This window comes from Phyllobates terribilis, unplaced genomic scaffold, assembly GCF_046119375.1.
Source record: "Phyllobates terribilis strain yellow unplaced genomic scaffold, ASM4611937v1 Scaffold_4__5_contigs__length_816908805, whole genome shotgun sequence".
NCBI classification, from domain to species: Eukaryota; Metazoa; Chordata; class Amphibia; order Anura; family Dendrobatidae; genus Phyllobates; species Phyllobates terribilis.
Window position 1 is genome coordinate 236,130,246 of NW_027362764.1, and position 22,008 is coordinate 236,152,253.

The 22,008-nt window shown below is 42.2% G+C and overlaps 1 protein-coding gene across 4 annotated transcripts in view; it reads left to right on the forward strand.

Moving 5' to 3' along the window:
* The window catches only part of LARS2 (leucyl-tRNA synthetase 2, mitochondrial), a 278,140-nt gene that overhangs the window by 134,243 nt on the left and 121,889 nt on the right, over positions 1 to 22,008 (forward strand). For all 4 annotated transcript variants that reach the window (XM_073678171.1, XM_073678167.1, XM_073678169.1 and 1 more), the window contains exon 6: positions 9,150 to 9,239. In XM_073678171.1, coding sequence (XP_073534272.1) covers positions 9,150 to 9,239 — 90 coding nt within the window. The remainder of the gene's footprint in view (positions 1 to 9,149; positions 9,240 to 22,008) is intronic.

Here is a 22,008-nt window from a genome sequence, read left to right on the forward strand (position 1 = left end):
GAGAACACGACCTGTTGGTGGGCCTTGAGGACTGGAGTTAGGGAACCCTGCCTTAGAGGACTTGAGCCAGCAATCGTCTGATTGTTTGTCCTATATATAGCAATAACACAGTATTGCCGCATATAGTAAAAGCCACGGTCTCCTCTGAAGCCCAGCCACAAGCTGTGTTTCAACAGTTTTCCACACTGACAGGCACAGGAGTCTTTAGCAGACCCCTGGCTGTCATAGCAACCCGTTGGAGCCCCGCAATCATGTCTCAGAGTGCTGATGGGTGTATTGAATGACACAGCCCCATGCTTGCGCACTGTTAATGTTGCTGTCACAGATTGATAGCGGCATTTAACAGGTACACAGAGCTCTGCTCTTTCTGCGGCTGTTAGAGGTCGATCTAACACACAGCCATTATCTGCGGGCTATGTACCTCCGCCGCATATGTACAGCGGATGTTGGAAAAGTGTTAAAAACCAACTATCTCCCTTTGACTTTGCCATTGGTACCGATGTGTACCATGACCACTGGGTTTTCCCCAGACGCACTTAGCTATGCAATCCACAATATGCCAAAACCGAGCACCCCGTAGACAACACACTGTTTGTCATTCAGTCTTGGCAGCAGATGACCCTGTCTGCCTGCCTAATTATAGAGACCCCTACCCTCAACATCTGTTTGGCCTTTGCTGCCCTCCTATTCGCCTCAATGCTACATCAATCATTCTGCTGGTGGCTAAGAACGCGGAAATGTCAGGCTGTACACATGAACTTTAGGGTTCTTTTATAGCTTTATATACCATTATTGGTAAACTCTTCTAATTTCTACTACAGTCCTGGCTTCCATGTCTTACAAGCTCTAAGAAAAAAGTGTAAATTTTCCGATTCTCTTTCATTGTAAGTCTCTATTTAAAGGGGTCAAAAGTGATAAGTCTGCAGGCACTCTGTGTGACTGCAGACTTATGAATCTCCCCAGAGCAGACACTGTGAGCTGCAGGGATTTGCCGGTATGAGACCGGGGACCGGAGGGTATGTTTACGTTATACATACCCCAGGCCATTCAGCGCCGCCTCATCTAGTGACGCAGATGGCCAGTGGGCGTGTATGACTAGAAGGCGTGGCCTCGCTCAATACAAGTGTATGGAGAATGAGGCTGCGCCCACTGGCCGGAGGTATGTATAACTCATATATACCTTCCTTTACCGGGTCTCATACCAGCGAATCCCCGCAGTGCACAGTGCCTACGCTGGGGGAATTCGTAAGTTTGCAGTCACGCAGAGTGACTGCAGACATCACTTTTGACCGGACAACCCCTTTAAGGCAATCTTTTTGTCCTGTTTTCAACCTGAATGTTCATTTTTTTAAGGTTATCTGTTCTTTATTTCTATAATTCCAGACCAGTGGTGGTCGATGAGTTGTAGCCGTTACCGAGGCACTGTAGCTGTTTTCATGGAGGACTTATGGCTCTGTTTTTGGTGGAAATGATATGGGGGTATTATGCTTTTACTGTTACATGGGCATTTACTGTTCAAAGAGCAATTTGACTAAAATATTTTGGGACTATCTTGCTGTAACTGAGAAGGGCACTATGGGATCCTGGATACTATTGCTTTGAAGATAACAGGGCAATTACTGCCGTGTTGGCACAATGCCAGTTATACGGCATCTACTTATCCTCAGCAAGGACAAGAAGAAAAACTATTACAGCTTGCATGTACTTGTGTGTTTGCATATTCTTATCCCTTCTCTCGACCCTTGCCTTATGTAATGTGCAGCTCTCGGGTGGAGTTGAAGGCCAAATATGAGGCATGTCCACCATCACTGCTCATGACAGTTTATGTAATATACTATATATCCCTGTACTAATTGCGTTGGGGCTCATGATCTTCAGGTTTCTTCTCTGTTGTCATCATTGTTCCAAGAAAAAATCCTCCAGTTTCTTCTCGTTTGTCATCATTGTTCCAGGAAAAGATCCATCACACTTTGATCTTGTTGCTGTCATAAAATTGGCTAGATATATTTGTAAAATTTGGAAGTGATAGTAAAATGAGACTATTTATAATTGCATTAATTAATAGGTCATTAATCTCCTAAAGAACTGTCTTCCTTGATATGCTGCCTGTATCTTTCTGGCTTGAAATTATGATGAAGAATGTCTTTAAAGGGAACCTATCACCAGGAATGCACACTCCAATCTGCAGGCATCATGTTATAGAGCGGGGGGAGCTGATCTGATTGATATATAGTTTTGTGAGAAACGATTCCATATTTCTGTGTTTTATTCATTTAATCCTCTGCTCTTTCTGGGATTTTCGGTCCAGTGGGCGGTCCTATAGGTGACTGACAGCTTTCTTGTATAAGTGTACATACACAAACTGCCGTCAGTCACTGATAGGACCGCCCGCTGGACTGAAAGTCCCAGAAAGAGCAGAGGATTAAATGAATAAAACAATTTATACTGAATCTTTTCCCACAAAACTATATATCAAACTACTTGGCTCCCCCTGCTCTATAACATGGTGCCTTAAGATTGGACTGCATTTTCATGGTGAGAGGTTCAATTTAAAGTGAAGTTTTTATGATGTTCAAAACGGCATCTCTCACCAAACATTAAAAAAAAGTGCCAAGAAGCTACTTGGGTTGTCCTCAATGGTGTCCTCCCACCACAAATATAGAACTTTCGGTGGGAGATGGTGGTCATGATCATTCTTGGAGGGGCATTTATGGCTACTGCACACTATTTTCTGTTTCTGTGAGTTCACACGCAAGTGTTTTATGTTGTGAATTATGGTGCATACACTTTAAAACATACCATATACTGTATGATTCCTTTCTGGTGTCATCTAAAGATCACCAAGCAATGTGTGCTATTAATGCAATGGATTTTTCTTTTCTTTTTTTTTGCATTTTTCGACAGTAATTTTACACTGGGAATTCTTGGCATGTACTACCCACCCCCTCAGCGAGGGCCAGTGCTGTATCTGAGATATGTTGAGTGGATTCCTTTAATTACTGTGTGTCTCATGGAGCTATGACTCCAGAAATCATTTCCTAGCTTTTACTCATCAGCATATGTGACATTTGACGAGCTCAAACCCTAGAGTATTAATCTTCTATAAGGAAAATAATTATTAATAGCCGTAAATCAGTAGTCTAGTCATTTATTATTAAATGTTCAATTTCCAGAGGAATTAAGTGGCTTATGTAGTTCCCTGCTCTGACTCCACTATTTTTACACATTATACTAATGTTAAACTGTTTCATTGAGAGGTAATTAAATCACTTGCCTTTAGGTGCCAGTCACACCATGCCAGGACCCAGTTTAAATTATTTAGTAGCCTAGCACTAGAGACTTCCGTAGATATCATTAGCAATCGGGCCAAAACATTGAGACGACAGCAGAAAAGTCAAGGAAAAAGTTTGTTTAAAATGTAAGACAAAGACCCGAATCAGGAGCGAAGTCCAGCACTGCTAATACAGTATCCGGAATCACAAGCTGGATGTAAGAATGCAGGATATACAGCGGGTGAATGAACTATTGAACATGTCACCAATTTACTAAGTAAATATGTTTTTAAAGGTTCTATTGTCATGAAATTCTTACCAGATGTCGGTAGCAACCCATCCAATCCACACAGGCAAAGAAATCAAACCATAGATGTCCATAAATTAAATAATGCATAATAATGAAAAATGACACAGGGAAAAAGTATTGAACACGTGAAGAAAGAGAGCTGAAAAAAAGCCATGGAAAGTCATGACACCAGCTGAAATCTTTCAATAATTAGAAAGCCACTTAGTGAAAAATAATATCAGCTGGTTCAACTGATGGCCTATAAAAAGGGGTCTCATTACCAAGGTGCCACACAAGAAACATCTCATGATGGGTAAAACCAGTGAGCAGCCTCAAGATTTTAATAACTTTATTGTTGCAAAACATCCTGATGGCATTGATGAAAGAATTTCAAAACTACTGAAGGTTCCATTGAGCACTCTTGGGGACATAATCTGCAAGTGGAAAGAACATCATTTCACCATAAACCGGCTAGACAAGGTGCTCCCCGTAAGATTTTCAGACAGAGGAGTGAAAAGAATTATCAGAAAAGTTGTTCAAGAGCTAAGGATCATTTGTGGAGAGCTACAGAAAGACCTGGAATCAGCAGGTACAATTGTTTCAAAGAAAGCAATAAGTAATGCATGTTTGGAGGCCAAAAATCACTGCATATCACCCCCAAAACACCATACCAACAGTGAAGTTTGGAGGTGGAAACATCATGGTGTGTGGCTGTTTTTCAGGTTATGGCACTGGCAAACTTCATATGATTGAAGGAAGATGAATGGACAAACGTTTATTCTTAATAAAAATCTACTGACATTTACCAGGATGATGAACATGAAACGAGGGTGGTCATTTCAGCAAGACAAGGATCTCAAACACACAGCCAAGGAAAGTCTCAGTTGGTTTCAGAGAAAGAAAATAAAGCTGCTAGAATGGCCCAGCCAATCACTTGACCTGAATCCAATAGAAAATTTATGGAAGGAACTAAAGCTCAACGTTCATAGAAGGAGAACGGAACCTTCGGGATATGAAGAGTGTTTGTGTGAAAGAATGGACCAAAATCATACCTGAGCAATGCATGCGACTAATTTCTCCTTACAGGAGGCGTCTTGAAGCTGTTATCACCAATAAAGGCTTTTGTACAAAGTATTACATTTCAGTAAACGTGTTCAATACTTTTTCTCTCTGTCATTTCTCATTATTTACACATAACTTAATTTATGGACATCTATGGTTTAATTTCTTTGCCTGTGTGGATTGGATGGGTTGTTAACGACATATGGAGCGAATTTCATGTCAATAGCATAATATATTTACTTAGAAAATTAGTGACGTATTCAATACTTCTTTTACCCTCTGTATAACTTGAAAGTGTTGTCCAATCAGAGACCCTCTACAGAATGTGTCTGCTGGTATGTTACGGCTAGCCTGTCTGCAAACCACAGTGACATGCATAATCTCCTCGGGAGCTTTGGCTGCATTTTTCCACACCAAAGTGTGCAATTTGCTCTGTTCATTGCATTTTTTTTATCTTGTGTAATGTAGAAAAAACTGTTCTTCTACTCCCAACCTTGCCGTAATAACCAGGCTCACTTTCACATGAATATCCGCTGTCCATTAGTTTTCTCCCTAGTATGATTAGCACATGAATACCTAAAGGGGCTTTTGCACATGCGATTTTAGTGTACTTCTTTATAGAGTTTTTTTTAAGAGAAGACTATGTGTATGTTAAAAAAAAATATTTTTCTTATCCCCTTCTCTTCAGGATGCACTCCTGACATTGACTTTAAAAACTGCATGAAACGGTATGGGGCCGATTCATCATAGCTATGTCAACAGTTTAAATCGGCTCTGCCAAAATGGGCAAAGCTGAAGAGGAGCCAGGGCGGGACAGGGGTGTAGCCTCTCCCACCTGTCAAATTCATCAAATGTGTGCCAAAATGCTACTCCAGTCAACAGCTGGAGTATCATTTCTGTCTCTGCACACAGAGGCACACTTCACTAATAAGATGTGCCAAATTCTACAAGTGCGCCTCTTAATGAATTTGGCATCTGCTACTCCATCAAGACAGGCGTAGCATGAGCGTTCTCTACCCCAGTCTTTATGAACCAGCCCCATAGTGTTAATGGCAATGAGTACAGACATATTAGATTCACTTAAGTTAGGAATTTAAAATGGTATTCTCATCTTATAAAATTCTACTATATTTCTAGAATATAGCATCACTTATGATTGATAGGACTCCAACCTCTGGGATTCCCACCTATCCTAACATTGCATTCATGCATTTGTGAGTCACAATCCATCATCCTTGGACCGGCCACATATATTAGATTGTCATGTTCGGGTCTGGAGACCCGCAGCCAGTCTGTACATGGCTTTCTTTTTTCGGACCACGACTCACAGATGTGTGAATCCAACCTCAGAGTAAAAGGGAAGCGGTGCCGCTTTAGCGCTGCACCTAGGAAAGGAAATCGCATGCTTTGTGAGTCAGAAATGTGCAGAGGAATTAAGATGAGCACATTTAGATTTTGTCCCCAGAGTTTTGAAGAATTTTATATTGGTGTTAGTATATTAGCTGTAATTAGAGCTCATAGCCATGATGTGTATCACAGTCTAGTTCCCACCAGCAGAAGTTGTTAAGTCCCTTACAGAATCATTTCTCATTTTTCCTGCCCATTGGAGCCATGACAGTGTGACGAAGAGTTGGCTTTTCCATCTGTCTCGTTCCCCAGTCTCCTCTATACTAGCACAAACATGACAGCGGTATCCCGATATGGGCTCATTTCAAAACATATAGAGGACTGCTCTCTCCTTCAGTAATTGTTAGATTCCTTTTCAGGTTATGAATTAGAACTTTTCCTATGAAAATATAAAAATATTGTTGCATCCACTTCTGTATTCGTTTTCTGCTTCTATTGACCTTCCTTACAGACGTGGCTCTTTCACAGTGCATCAGTTTTTGTGGTTGTTCTGGAACTAGACAGGGAGCTTTGGAGTTAACTCCTAACTTATCTAATTAACTTCCCTCTATGAGATCTGGGTGGGGTTCACAGCATTTAATCTCCAGACCCTTCACTATTAGTTGACAGTTATAAGCTGAGTCTCTGGTTCACACCTTTAAAATTAGCTCCTGGGTTGACATTATGACACCTTTTTCTTGATCTCTGTCCATATATTCACCTATCTTCTGAATTACTATTCTGCTCTTGGTTGTGACCACCTGGCATTGACTCGGCCTCGCGCCAGTCATTAGCCAATCTATTGAAGTGCTATTGGCTACCTTGCCCTCAGCCATTGTGGCAATCATTCGCCCCTTCTTCGTAAACTTCTAAAAAGATTTAAACCAGTCATCTCTTTTATTTATTTATTTTTTTTGAGGAAAGCAACACCGCTTCTATTACATCTTCCACAGGAGTCTCAAACAGATTTCTCAAAGCTTAGAGTGGTGGTAAGATTGCTTAGCCATGCAGTGATATTCCCCATGCTTCCATAGTGCTGCTTAACTAGGCACATTGCCACTCAAAACTCAAGAAAAGTGAAGGACATAACCCAAGGGACCTTGTGCAGTCTTGTGCACGTGCATCCTTTTCAGATGGAACCAGCCAAAATACGCCAAAAAGAATGAACATATACACAGCAATGTCAAAACGACTTTCTGTGCATATGTCTTTTGTGACTTATTTTAACCACTTCAGGCTTCGAAAACTTTGAAACAGCTAAAAGAACTGACCTGACCAGTCTTCAGGCGACTTCCATTTAAAACCAACCACTACGTTATGTATCATATTTAAAACAAATGTGTTGGTGGCAAGTCTGCCACAGAAAAGATGAAAAAGAAGATACTTCAGAAAAACACCACTAGCATTTTCCTGAAGCGTCTTCTGCTACAAAACCGCTACGGGTATGCCGGCGTCTGTAAGGCCTCGTGTGCACATAACATAACGGTGGCTATTAGTGATGATCGAGTATGTTTCATTAACTCTTTCGGCGAGCACGCTGGGGTGCTCGCCAAGTATTTTGGCGTGCTCGGCATTTCTTTTACTGTCGCCACGCCTGCAAGACAGGCAATCTCTGCATGTGTCACCGCTGTCTAACAGGCGTGACACTTGCAGGCGCAGCGACAGTAAAATAAATGCCGAGCACGCCAAAATACTTGGCGAGCACCCAAGCGTTCTCGCCGAAAGAGTTAATGAAACATACTCGATCATCACTAGTGGCTATATAAGTCATTAGTGGCTTTTCCCTTAAAGAAGCACTCCTATCAAAGTTTTTACCCTCTTAATATATTGCAGTCATCATATTATATAACACTGTGTACTTATAATTGCTCATTTTGCCCTACTACCCAGTTAATCTCTTTTCCATTACGTCTATGACATCACGTGATTAAAAACTGACTAGCTGGATCCTTCTAAGCTGTATGTAGAAACAGGAGGTCAATTTTCCCTCTCTGACTCATGAGTAATTTCAAAAGTCCCTGGCAGGGAGAGGAGCGGAGCAGCTCGGTCTGGAGTTGAAGAGGGGGGTGATAAATGCAGGAACAAGAGACTTCCTGTTCCTACATAGAGCAGAGAAAACAGAAGAATTATCCGGGTAAAAAGACAAAATGAGCAATTGTAAGTACACAGTGTTATATAATATGATGACTGCAACATATTAAGAGGTTCTTCCGATGGAGCACTTATTTTGCTCAGCCTTTTCCTCTCCAAGTCAATTCAAGCTGGAAAAGAAAACAATATATAGGTGAATTTTTCTTCTAAAGCTTTGATGACAAGTTTTAACGTGAGCACTGCTGGCTAGGTATCTTCAGATTAAGGGCAGAGACAGACTGCCGTATAACTCGTGCAAGGATCACATCGGAAACCTCGTACTGGCTAGCTTCTCTCCTGACCTGAGCTTGACAGCTGCATAGAAATACATCACGCTGTCATGCTCAGGTCAGGAGAGGTGCTGGGCCAGTCCGTGCAGTGCGATGCGATCATCGCACAAGCTATATGGCAGTCTGTCTCTGCCCTAAGGACCTGAATCATCAATTGCAATTTTTTTATGTCACTTCTTTTGTTTTTGCCTTGTGGTTTTTGCTGATGTTTTTGCGACAAGCTTTACAAAATGACGCTCGCGGTTCATGAATTTGGCCCAAAATTTTAAATACTCTTTATTTTTGTCTTAAACTGTTTTTTTTCGACTTTTCAGCACCAAGTCAAAAATCCCATAAAATGTCGCACATTTGTCTAAATGTGCATTAAATTGAGAACTCCTCCAGAAACCTCTTACTCCAGATGGGGACTGGAGCCAGATGCAGTTAAAAAAATGCAACATTTGGTAAAAGTTGCATTTTTTAATGTGTCAAAAATATGTGGATTAGGAAAGAAAAAATGACGCAAGTCTCATAGAGATTAAGGCGCATATAAATTGACTAATAAAGAGCAAATTACTCCAGAAAGCTGGAGAAACCACAATAATGAATCTGGGCCTCGGAATCTTCATTAAGAATAGGTTAATCTTCTATTTACTATTTTTGTGTAAATTCTGTGTAATGAAAATATGTGGTGTTTTTATAAGGGTTTAATATTAATTACCGCATTTTTGTCTTTTCTAGGAAATCAGCACTTGTTCTCCTGAATATTATAAATGGACACAATATTTGTTTGTAAAGATGTTTGAAGCTGGACTCGCTTACCAGAAAGAGGTAATTGGCATCTGCTGATCACTTACTATTGCGTACTGTTCATTTTTATTGCCAAATAATAACATAGCATATGATTTCAAAGGGTTGTCTGGTGAGCACTAACCATCATCTATAGCATACATGCCAAACTCTGGCCTGTTGTCCAAACCCGGCCCGCTGGGTGGTTTTATTTGGCTCGTGACACCAGAATTACTACCACTATGTGGGGCCATTATTCTTTATGGAGGTGTCACGGGTGTGTCAGATGTGACAGACAGTCGCCCTGCAGTTGGTTGCAGGAGAGCTCTTTGTTTGGCATTATAGACACCTTCTTAGATCTGTCTCACTCTAGGACCCAGTGGCTACCTTCCTCTTGCTAATTAACACCCTGGCCTGGGTGTTTAAATACTTTAAGTCTGCAATAGAGAGGTGGCGGTGATATTCACATGACCCCTTTTGAAGGCTTGGAGAAAGTGCAGTTGTTACTTCCTCTCTGGTGCTAAGAGGACATGTGTGCCTTGTTTCTGAAGTTGACTCAAGCTAAGCTACTTCCCCCGTATCTGTCTCCCCTTGCTGTCTTTTTAGTTGTCAGTGGGGATCGACTAGTGCTCATCCCTCCCTTCCCTATCTAGGGCCAAGTGCTAAGGAAATACAGGAATAGGTTCCTAAGCGGCGATTGGTGAGGAACCAATATAGGGACGGTAAGGGTAGACTGGGTGATTGTAGATCAGCCTAGGAGGTGTCCACCTCCCCCTTTCCCTAATGTTTGGGCTCCCATCCCCTCATCCCTTTGTGTCACTCTTTGTCTTTCCTACACTGTGCATGACATTATCACCGGCCGTGCATATTTAGAAAAAAAAACAAAAACCTGACACTTGGGTTGAATTGTGTGTCTTTTGTTTTTTTTTCCTTTCTCCCTTGGTATGGTTTCAGTTGCAGAGCTCACAGAGTGTCTGCACAGTCTATCTCTGTAGGTGAATGACCTCCGCTGTGTGGTTCAGCAACAGCATCAGCTGCTACAGGTCGCTAATGTGGGGGTCTTTGCAGGTAGGCCTGTCCACCTGAACCCAATATTGCCCTCCCGGACAGGTTTTCAGGAGGTAGGGACAAGTTTTTTGTATTCAAGGAGGCCTGCAAACTGTATTTTAAACTTCGTCCTTACTCCTCCGGAAATGAGGAGCAACGGGTTGGAATTATGATCTCTCTACTGCAGGGAGATCCTCAATCGTGGGCGTTTTCTTTACTGTAGAATTCGGTTTGTCTCCAGTCTGTAGAGGTTTTTTTTGGGGCTCTGGCCGTCATCTATGTTGACCCTGACCGAGTCGCCTTGGCTGAGTCTAGGCTACGTCGCCTTCATCAGGGAAATCGGTCAGTGGAGAAATACAGTTCTGAATTCCGTAGATGGGCAACGGGATCTAAATGGAATGACTCAGCCCTTAAAGTCAATTTTGTGAGGGTCTTACTGAAAGGTTGAAAGATGCCTTGGCACTATATGAAACCCCTCAGTCCTTGGAGGCTGCCATGTCGTTGGCCATACGTCTTGATAGATGCCTTCGGGATAGACGGGTGAGACCACCTTCTCCAGGGCCTTCTGGTCAGCAGGGCTGTGGAGTCATTAAGCCAAACCTCTGACTCCTCAATTTCCATGACTCTGACTCCACGACTCCGACTCCCTCATACATGGCTCATGTGTAAGAGATAAATTTACTGTAGCAGATTCATCTCCGCTGAAAGTCTAGACCTTAAGATCAGGAATAGGACAGACATTTATAGGACATTTCATAACTTTCCCAAATTCTTATGAAAAAATATTCCCCACAAACTACATTGAACTACTGTACCCAATTTATTATATATTTTAGGAGTTGGATTCGGTCCATTTTATTCCGACTCCACCAAAATGGACACCGACTCTGACTCCACAGTCCTGCTGTTCGGGGTTATGTAGCTCTGCCGGGGGAGCGGTCTGGCGGTGAACCAGTACTGGGGCAGGTGGAGGAATCCATGCAGTTAGGGGGTGCCTTTACATCATACGTTTCCCCGGAGATTCACATGAAAAAAGGCGTATGTTTCTTTTGTGGGCAAAAGGGACATTTTATTGGGACCTGTCCTTCAATTCCTAAACAAAAGGAGACTCTATTAACTCTTGGTAGTCTGGAGTTGGATAAGCAAGGTGTGCATTTGTTGCCAACCTGCAGTTCCCGGTTTGTCCTGACAGCAGAGGTGGTGCTAGAGAGCAAAACCGAGAAAATGTCTGTGTTTGTTGACAGTGGAGCCGGAGTCAGCATGGTTGATACTGAGTTTGTGAAAACTCATGGTCTTGCTTGCTGAACTGTAGCTAAACCTATTTCCATATTCGCCATCAACTAGGTGCCACTTGCACAGAAAGCATTTACTCAAATTGTACATAATGTAAAACTGAGGGTGGGGTCAGTTCATTGTGAAATAATCCCTTGCTATATCCTGGACAGTCTTCCCACCCCAATTGTTTTGGGTCTCCCCTGGCTTGTGAAACATAATCCGTTGGTGGATTGGCAAACCGGGGAGATTATTGAATGGGAAGATTACTGCCATGAGAACTGTTTAGATATTTCCCTTGCTACTGTCTCTACGAAAATATGACCTGCTTTTCTGTCTGGTTTTGAGGACGTTTTTTCTGAGAGGGGGTGTCAGGATTTGCCTCCTCATCGTGCATATGACTGTCCTATTAATCTGACCCCCAGAGCTAAAGTACCGAAGTCCAGACTGTATAATCTTTCTGGCCCTGAGAGACAAGCCATGAAGGATTTCATTGTGGAAAGTCTGGAGACACATTAGGCCCTCATCTTTGCCTGTGGCGGCAGGGTTTTTCTTTGTGAAGAAAAAAGATGTCTACATCCCTGTTTAGATTTCCGGGAATTAAATCAAATTACTATCTGAGATCCATACCATCTTCCTCTGATTCCTGATTTGTTTAGCTAGGTTGTAGGAGCTAAGGTATTCTCCAAGTTGGATTTAAGGGGAGCCTACAATCTGGTTAGAATGAGAGAAGGGGATGAATGGAAAACAGTTTTCAATACCCCTCAAGGGCATTTCGAGAGTCTGGTTATGCCTTTTGGTTTGACCAATGCACCTGCGGTATTCCAGCATTTCATAAATGATATTTTCCTTCATTTGGCGGAGAGGTTTGTGGTGGTCTATCTGGACGATATTTTGGTTTACTCACCTGATTTTGAGACACATTGGGGGCATGTTAAACAGGTGCTCCAGATATTAAGGTATAACAAACTTTATGCCAAACTAGAAAAATGTGTTTTCGCCGTCCAGGGGGTGCAGTTTTTGTCATCTTCGGGTTTTCGGATGGATCCGGAGAAGATTCGTGCAGTAATTGAATGGGACCGTCCCGAGAACCTGAAGACTCTACAACGTTTTCTGAGCTTTACTAATGTTTACCGGATATTCATCCAAAATTACTCAGTAATTGTGAAACCCCTTGCTGACATGACTAAGAAGGGGTCTGATTTTTCCAAATGGTCGAATGCCTCCCTCCAGGCTTTTTCTTCCCATAAGAATTATTTTGCCACGGCACCTATACTCAGTCAACCCGATGTTTCTCAACCCTTTAGGCTATGTGAGCACGATGCAGAAATGCTGCATATTTTTTTCCGCTTCTCCCTGGCAGGAAAAACGCATGCGTTTTTCCTGCCAGGTAGAAGCGTTTGTCAAGCTTTTTTGCATGCATTTCTGCATGCGGGTTATCAAGCGCTTTTCCAAGCTATTTTAGCATCACTTGGAAAAGTGCTTGACAACTTGGTCACACTATATAAATCCATGCATCCGGAATGGATTTATATAGTGTGACCAAGTAATAATTAAAAGAAAAGAATAAGAATGGTAAAAAATAAAGATTATACTCACCTTCCGATGTGCTCCCGGTGTTTTGTCCACGCGTCCGGTCTCTTGCATTGCTCGCGGTGGTGTGAAGGACCTGCGGTGATGTCATTGAGTCATGTGACAGGTCACATGACTCAATGACGTCATGGCAGGTCCTTCACACCACCGTGAGCAATGCAAGAGATCGGACGGCGTGGACAAAACACCGGGAGGACATCGGAAGGTGAGTATAATCTTTATTTTTTATTTAAATTCTTTTTTTACAGTTTCTATGGTACCCAGGTCTGGATGAGAGTCTCCTCTCCTGCAGACTTGGGTACCATCCGCACATAGAAACGCATATTATCCATGTGTGCAAATGTGCTGACACGGATAATATGCTCTTCAATGCAAGTCAATGGCGGCGATTACGCTGCGTGTCCGCAAAATTAATGGACATGCTGCGGATTTTTGAGCGCAGCATAAACGCTGCGGAAAAATCCGCAGCATGGGCATTGACAGTGCGGCTTGTCATTGGGGACGGATTACCAAGCGTTTCCCAAGCGTTTATGCTGCGGAAATTCCGCAGCATAAACGCTTGGAAAACGCATAGTGGGCACACAGCCTTATTGTGGAAGTTGTTGCGTCGGATGTGGGAGTTGGGGTACCATAGTAATATTGATAGCATGTATTTATTTTTATCTTGAATTACTGGTTTAATTTTTAACCTCTTAAGGACCGGGCGATTTTTCGTTTTTGCTCTTTTTGTTTTCACCCCTTATTCCAAGAGCATTAACTTTTTTACTTTTCCATCGATATAGCTGAGTGGGGGCTTGTTTTTTGCGGGGCGAGTTGTACTATTGAATGACACCATCCATTTTATCATGCTATGAGTGCAATTCTGCAAATTTTTTATTTTTTTATTTACAGCATTGATTGTACAGTAAAAAAAATATCAAAGAAAAGTATGCAAAAGCATTGGGATCACCATATAAACATTTTTATTACATATGACAAAATGGAGACACAAAAATGTAGAAACATGTAAAAAAGCCAATGGGCTATAAATATACTGATGAGATGTATCCACAATTAGACCGCTACCTCCCCTCATCTGGCCGATGCAAATAATTCACAAGATATTCAACAAAGCATAAATAGACCAATACACATCCTCACCCTAATATAAATTTGTGGTCAAAGAAATCAAATGCATACATGGTACCAATAGAGTAATACACTTCTCAAAAAATAAAGGGAACACTTAAACAACAGAATATAATTCCAAGTAAATCAAACTTCTGTGAAATCAAACTGTCTACTTAGGAAGCAACACTGATTGACAATCAATTTCACATGCTGTTGTGCAAATGGAATAGACAATAGATGGAAATTATTGGCAATTATCAAGACACACTCAATAAAGGAGTGGTTCTGCAGGTGGGGACCACAGACCACATCTCAGTACCAATGCTTTCTGGCTGATGTTTTGGTCACTTTTGAATGTTGGTTGTGCTTTCACACTCGTGGTAGCATGAGACGGACTCTACAACCCACAGAAAAGTTGCTCAGGTAGTGCAGCTCATCCAGGATGGCACATCAATGCAAGCTGTGGCAAGAAGGTTTACTGTGTCTGTCAGCACAGTGTCCAGAGGCTGGAGGCGCTACCAGGAGACGTGGAGGGGGCCGTAGGAGGGCAAAAACCCAGCAGCAGTACCGCTTCCTCCGCCTTTGTGCAAGGAGGAACAGGAGGAGCACTGCCAGAGCCCTGCAAAATGACCTGCAGCCGGCCACAAGTGTGCATGCGTCTGTACAAACGGTTATAAACCGACTCCATGAGGGTGGTATGAGGGCCCGACGTCCACAGATTGGGGTTGTGCTCACAGCCCAACACCGTGCAGGACGCTTTGCATTTGCCATAGGACACCAGGATTGGCAAAGTCGCCACTGGTGCCCTGTGCTCTTCACAGATGAAAGCAGAATCACACTGAGCACATGTGACAGACGTGACAGAGTCTGGAGACGCCGTGGAGAGCGATCTGCTGCCTGCAACATCCTTCAGCATGACCGGTTTGGCAGTGGGTCAGTAATGGTGTGGGGTGGCATTTCTTTGGAGGACCACACAGTCCTCCATGTGCTCGCCAGAGGTAGCCTGACTGCCATTAGGTACAGAGATGAGATCCTCAAACCTCTTGTGAGACAATATGCTGGTGTGGTTGGCCCTGGGTTCCTCCTAATGCAGGACAATGCCAGACCTCATGTGGCCGGAGTGTGTCAGCAGTTCCTGCAAGATGAAGACATTGAAGATATGGACTGGCCCGCCTGTTCCCTGCTCCATCCACCAACGTCACGTTGCACCACAGACTGTCCAGGAGTTGGTGGATGCTTTAGTCCAGGTCTGGGAGGAGATCCCACAGGAGACCATCTGCAACCTCATCAGGAGCATGCCCAGGTGCTGTAGGGAGGTCATACAGGCATGTGGAGGCCACACACAATACTGAGTCTCATTTTGATTTGTTTTAACCCCTTACTTACCGGGGACGTATTAGTACGCATATTTGCGTACTGCCCGTTCAGTGAGGGCTGCTGCGCTGAGCCCTCACTGAACCGGGCACATGTCAGCAAGCAATAGTAATGCAGAAATAGGCTTAAGCAATAAATTAAGCAATAGAAAAGGCCAACACTGATGAAAAAGACCAACAAATAAATACATAGATGAGTAGGTATAGGAGAACTAAATCATGAGTTTAGAAACCTGTGTAACAAGGCTAAAATGAGATGAGGAAAAGACTCTACGTGTATCGCCACCGTTATGTGGCTTCCTCAGGGGTATAGTTAATAGTAGTGTTCAGTTAGATCCCCTATATACTGATGTAAATGATGAACTAATTAAATGAGTAATTGTAAATTAGTTACCAGGTATAGAGAGACGTTTCATTTGGAGCAGTACTTGCTTCCGGTAATAGGATCTGCGCATGCGGAAACAATCACTATAAATAAAGTTGTTAGAAAATAATCCACGTGCAGACGCAAGTGGTCCGGTAATAGAGAAAAGTTAAGACGTTTACTGCTATTGTGCAAGCAATGAAAAGTCAGTGAGGTTGTTTTTTAATGAACAATGCGCAGGCGCGAGCTCATGGAACAGATAGTGATTGAAAGCAAGCTCATAGCATGAATGGCACTAGATCAGAGTGTTCACTGCGCAGGCGTGATCACCGATATGTAAAACAGACTGTGCTTGCGCAGAACAGATTTTGCAGTAACACTGACCTAGAAATATTATTTTCCAGGTCAGTATGATTACGCAAATACCAAACATCCATAGTTTTTTTTTATTTTAAGTGGTGAACCAATTTCAGAAAAAAATATTTTTGCTTGTGTTGCCACATTTTGAGACTCATTACCTTTTTCAGTTTTCAGAATATGGGGCTGTGTGAGGGCTTTACCTCTAACCGATATTTTTCTATATATAATTTTGGGGTTCATACACTGTTTTGATCACCTGTACATCTTTTTCTGTTGAAACTGCAATTCTGGCACTTTGATCCTTTTTCTCGTTACACCGTTTACCAATTGGATTAATTTATTTATATTTTGATAGATCGGACTTTTACAAATGCAGTGATACCAAATATGTGTATTTTTTTTTACTTAATTTTTAATGGCGGAAAAGTGGGTGATTTGAACTTTTAGATATTTTTTTATTTCTTTCATATTTTTTAAAACCTTTTTTTTTTTACTTTTCACGGTAGTTGTTAGTCCCCTTATGAGACTTGAACTGACGATCGTCTGATCGCTTGTGCTATATGCATATAGCAGAAATCATGGTCTGTTATAAACGCCAGCCTCAGGATGGGTTCCACAGGAGTACAGTGATGACAGACACAGGGGTCTTCAGCTGACCCCTGGCAGTCATAGCAACACATAAGCGCCTCACAGGAGCACTGGTGAGGGGATAGAACAGAGTATTAAATGCCGCTGTCACAGATTAAGAGTGGCATTCAACAGGTTAACAGCTGTGGGCTGTTTGCTCCACCCGCAGCTCTTAGAGGCAGATGATGGCTGAATATCACAGCCATCATATGCCAGGAAATATGCAGGCTCATCGTGCGATCCTGCATCAAAGGCAGGGAGACAACTTATGACAAACATAGTCCATCATTAGTCATTAAGGGGTTAAAGAGAAGCTGTTGTCACCTTTTTGTCTGTCCTCCTTAAAGGAAGAATACAGTAGTGACACATGAGCATATTTCCATGTTTTTCCTGGTCTGTATTTTTTGAGAATTGTACACTTTACTTCTTGTGCTGCTGGTGTCTTGTCGCCTCGCTGGCCATGATGCTAGCTTCCCCTGCCCTTCCACTGTAGGTTGGCAGCTTTCTTCCTATTATTGTGCATTGGGAGTAAACTGTCATTTAGCGGCTGGGGTGAGATTATCCCACAGCCAGGATCGGACTGGCCCACAGGAGAACAGGTGAATCCCCTGGTGGGCCCTTGCACAGGCGTGGGCTTCCCATCACCCTAAATGAGCAGTAGATGACACAATACACTTTTATTTTCTATGTACAGACAAAGGAAACATAATCATTCATTTAACAAAACTACCAATTTATTATTATATAGAAGTATAAATACATTTTTGAATGATAATGTAATATTTGCATGTAGCTAAAGTCAGTGTTGCTGGTGGGCCCCTGGCATCCCAGTCTAACACTGTCCACAGCTAATAAATCCCAAGGAATCATGAAATTGTGCACATCCCTAAAAGTAATAATCATTACAAATGATAATAGTGAGAATTTCTCAAATTCTACACAACACATATAACAGATGCAGCACTAAATTCATTATGAAAAAGAAAGTTTTCATTGCCTCCACTTTTGGAGTACACTGTTATGTCAATGCTAGTTTGATTTGAATATTTGTTATTGTCTTTAATTATGGTTACATTGCATGCTTACTGTATGGCATCTCTGCAGTTTATGTGCCACTTCATTCTATTAAAATGCATTGTACATTGTACAGATCCACATTATATAGTCACTACTGGTAGAAGGAAATAATTAGAGCCAAACGCTGAAGGGATTGACTGTAAGAGTGAAAGGGCACAGCAGTTCACAGGAGTGAATCCGTAGAGGGCAGATTATAGAATAAAGATAAATAGGATTAATACTAGTGGTAAGGATTTTTGAGAATAGAGCCTGAGAAAGCAATACATGGATAATAGTGAGATCAATGCTTGTAGAGGCCCAGGGCAGAGAATCGCAGCAGACAATGATGAAAAGAGTGACAGACATGGATATAGGTAGTAAATTAAGATGGGAACATACAGATCCTTAGGAAAAAGGCGACGAATTTAAAGATGGATGATGAAATCGTAGACACTGAGAGGCAAGGTTGAGTTTTTAATAGAGACAGTCATGGGAGCAGTAAGGCAAGTGTTCCTAAATCCTGAGCGATAATCAAAGGTTTTGAAGGAAAAGAACGAAGAACAGCATTCAGAGATGAGAAAGATGTGATCTAAGCACTCAAACCCTAAAGAAAAGAAAAAAAGAGAAATTATCTTCCTAGGCAGGAAAGATCAGAGGAGGAGCCATTCAGTTTTCAGTTTATTTTTTTTTAAGAATAACAACATTAAATGAATAAGATCAAAATTTCAGGCAATCTGTCACCAAGTTTTTGCTATTTAATGTGAGAATAGCGTGATGTAGGGGCAGAGACCCTGATTCCAGCGATGTATCACTTTACTGGGTGCTGCTGTTTTATCTGCTGCAGATCGATCAGTTCTCTGAATGCTGAGCTCTGTATCACCCGCACACACCACTGATTGGCAGAATTCTGTGTACACTGTGCTGAGGCAGAAAGCTACCAGTCAGTGGTGGGGTTGTGGTTTGACTACCTGGCAGCAGGCCAAATAGACCTCTAGTGATAATATCCTAATGATAACACAGCGATTTTATAAAGACTACACTAAGCAGTCCAGTAAGTGACACATCACTGGAATCAGGGTCTCTGTCTCTACATTATGCTACTCTCAGATACGGTAGCAAAAACCTGGTGACAGATTCCCTTTGAATCCTTGTGTGACAGTGAACAGCAGTGTGACACCAAAGGAAAGTGCTCATTGGTTAATGCGGGTTACTCTCACCCAGTTAAGCTCCCCATACACAATAGATAATTGTTGGCCGATTATTTAGCTAACATGTATCTTTCCCAAATCCTCCACTCACAAAAGCACTTTGCTCAGCCAAGTATTCTGGTGTTTTAATGAGAGCTGCTGCCAGACTTGACTGGTTTGGTTTATCTCAAGGAGAACAGTCTGAGATCGGACATGCTGAATACTTCTCTTCCATGACATCGTCTATCAGGGAGGGTCGGGAGGCTTACATACACCGATATCGGCAGGATTGTCCAACATTATTCTAATGTGAATTGGGGCCTTAAGATTTTCAACTTCTCTTGACTGCAGCTCCTCCCGATAGCTGTTTATCCCAGGTTCTAACTCTTTATCGACTATCCACCACTTATTCAAGCTTTTTCCTTGTGACTAAAGCCTGTATTAACCAGTGACTACTTTTCTCTGCATTGATATGAAGCCATTATTGTTACATAGGAGGTAGGATGGCCTAATGTGGAAAGAGTTAAATGTTATTAGTGTTCCCCTCATTTTAAATATTGACAGCAGTGTGCCCTATAATCATTACAAGTGCCAGCAGAGTTCCAATCCATTATTATTAGTGCCAGCAGTGTCACTCATAGCTCATGTCAAAAACCAGTGTACAGTTGCCCTTCGCCAGTGATCAAATGTCCTATATACACCAAATATTTACTTACCGACTTATGCATAGATGGGTGAAGGGCATTGACTAAGAACAGGTACTTTATTGATACAAATCTATTAATAATGAAAACCATCATAGACAAAATTGACATAAGACAACATAGTGTGTGATCCTAAAAATGCTCAATCATTCTGACAGTGTGCTATGACTCAAAGTAGACATTTAACTTATGTGTTCAAATGAATAGATGGCTATCATGCCAAACATGTAATGGAGTACAGAGAAGAAATATCTACCCCTAGAACACAGAAAGGTGGATAGGGTATATAGCTCAGTAGTAGGATAGTTATGGTCACCCAACACACCCCACCTACGTTTTGTCAAACTCTTTAATCCAGGGCCCCAGTAGGTAACAGTTTCCTGCTGTAAAGTTTTAGTATTTCTGCAGCTTAAATAGTCACTGTACTGTCAGACAACTTGATCTCATTTGATAAACAATCTGAAAATCACTTTACTTAAAAATTGTCATCTTAACTTTGAAAAACCCGTAAAATGCTGTCCAGTGGGTGTCTCCCTTCTGTCCAGTGGGTGTCTCCCTTCTGTCCAGTGGGTGTCTCCCTTCTGTCCAGTGGGTGTCTCCCTTCTGTCCAGTGGGTGTCTCCCTTCTGTCCAGTGGGTGTCTCCCTTCTGTCCAGTGGGTGTCTCCCTTCTGTCCAGTGGGCAGATTTCAGAAATTGCTGGTGGGTCTTTGTTGCTCTGCTCCACATAACCCATCTGTCAAACTGCTTACAGGCAGAACAGATAGGCGAGCTTTCAATGCAGGGTAGACAAGCTATTGGACAATGGCCGAGGCAATGCATGCTAGGAAGTGAGAAAAAAGGAAGTTGCTGCTCCTACAATGCCGACTGAATGTTGTTGAAGAGGAACCACTGAAATACTGAATGACAAGTTATAGAGGAAGAAAATGGGGGCAGTTCTGGCACATACTACACTGGAGTATGCACTAAACATAATTTTACCTTGTGGTGGTGGTAGTGCAGCGAGACCATGCTTTTCTACAGGTTTTGTGTGTAAGGACAGATGCACTTTTAAGTTTTATTGGAGTAATATATAATAATGCTGCTCTCAGTCCTGATCTACGGCCATACAGTGGCTTAATGTAAGGAATCACAGATGTTTGCTTACTGCACGGAGGTTCCTCTGGGAGTTCTCGAACAGAAGCCATCAGGGTCCTCTTCAGAACATTGACATATTACGTGGGAATGCTGTGGCATGAGGTGCCGAGACTCGATCCAGCCAACATAGACAGCGTCCTCCCCTACGATGGAGGGGTCATCACGCAGTAGAGATCCATCATTTTTTTTGCAGATCCTTCTGTGTGTTCTATGTTGTTACAATATTGCTTTGGCATTTTTGTTGGATACTTTGTCTAGGTTCCAAGAAGGAGAATGACTGGCCAGCCCGAGCACTTAGATGATTCATAGCAATTCTCATTTTCTAGCTGGCTTTCTGATTGAATGAGCCCAGGAGAACATTTGTTCTTCCTGCTATTATTGTGTTTGTAGGCTGGCTGCACACCAGAGCTCTGTGTGCTTTTTGCAGTTAATTAATAAAGTTATTTGTGCCATGTAATCCACATTTTAGTTTGCCTTCCTGTTACTATGTATGAATATTTAGTGTTCTCCAAATTATTGAAATGGACATACTTTCCAATAAGGGCATTAAGTAGTTATTATATGAACTACATATGCCATTATTGCATGCTCTGAACATAGAAGCCATGACGCTTTACTCAAACCTGTGGCCCCTTCTTGCTAGGTATTGGAGGAGAACCCAGCGGACTCTCACTAATGCAATGTTGATGGCATATCTGATTGTATTTACTACAGTAATAGAAAATCAATGATTTCATTACTTGCTATCTGTCCAGCTGGTGGGTAGGACTACACTTCAGCAGAAACCATGGGAAACTACAGACCCCAGCCGCTAACCCTTTCTTTCCCATGATTCTTAATGGTTCCCATCCTAAAGCCACCCTCCACTGTGGATAGAAAAGTGACTATACAATGGCAAGTCTGCATAGCACAGGAAAGGCAGGGGAGGTGTTGGTCAGACTTGTTACTGTGCTCCTCACACCACTGCCGAGGACATCTTAGAT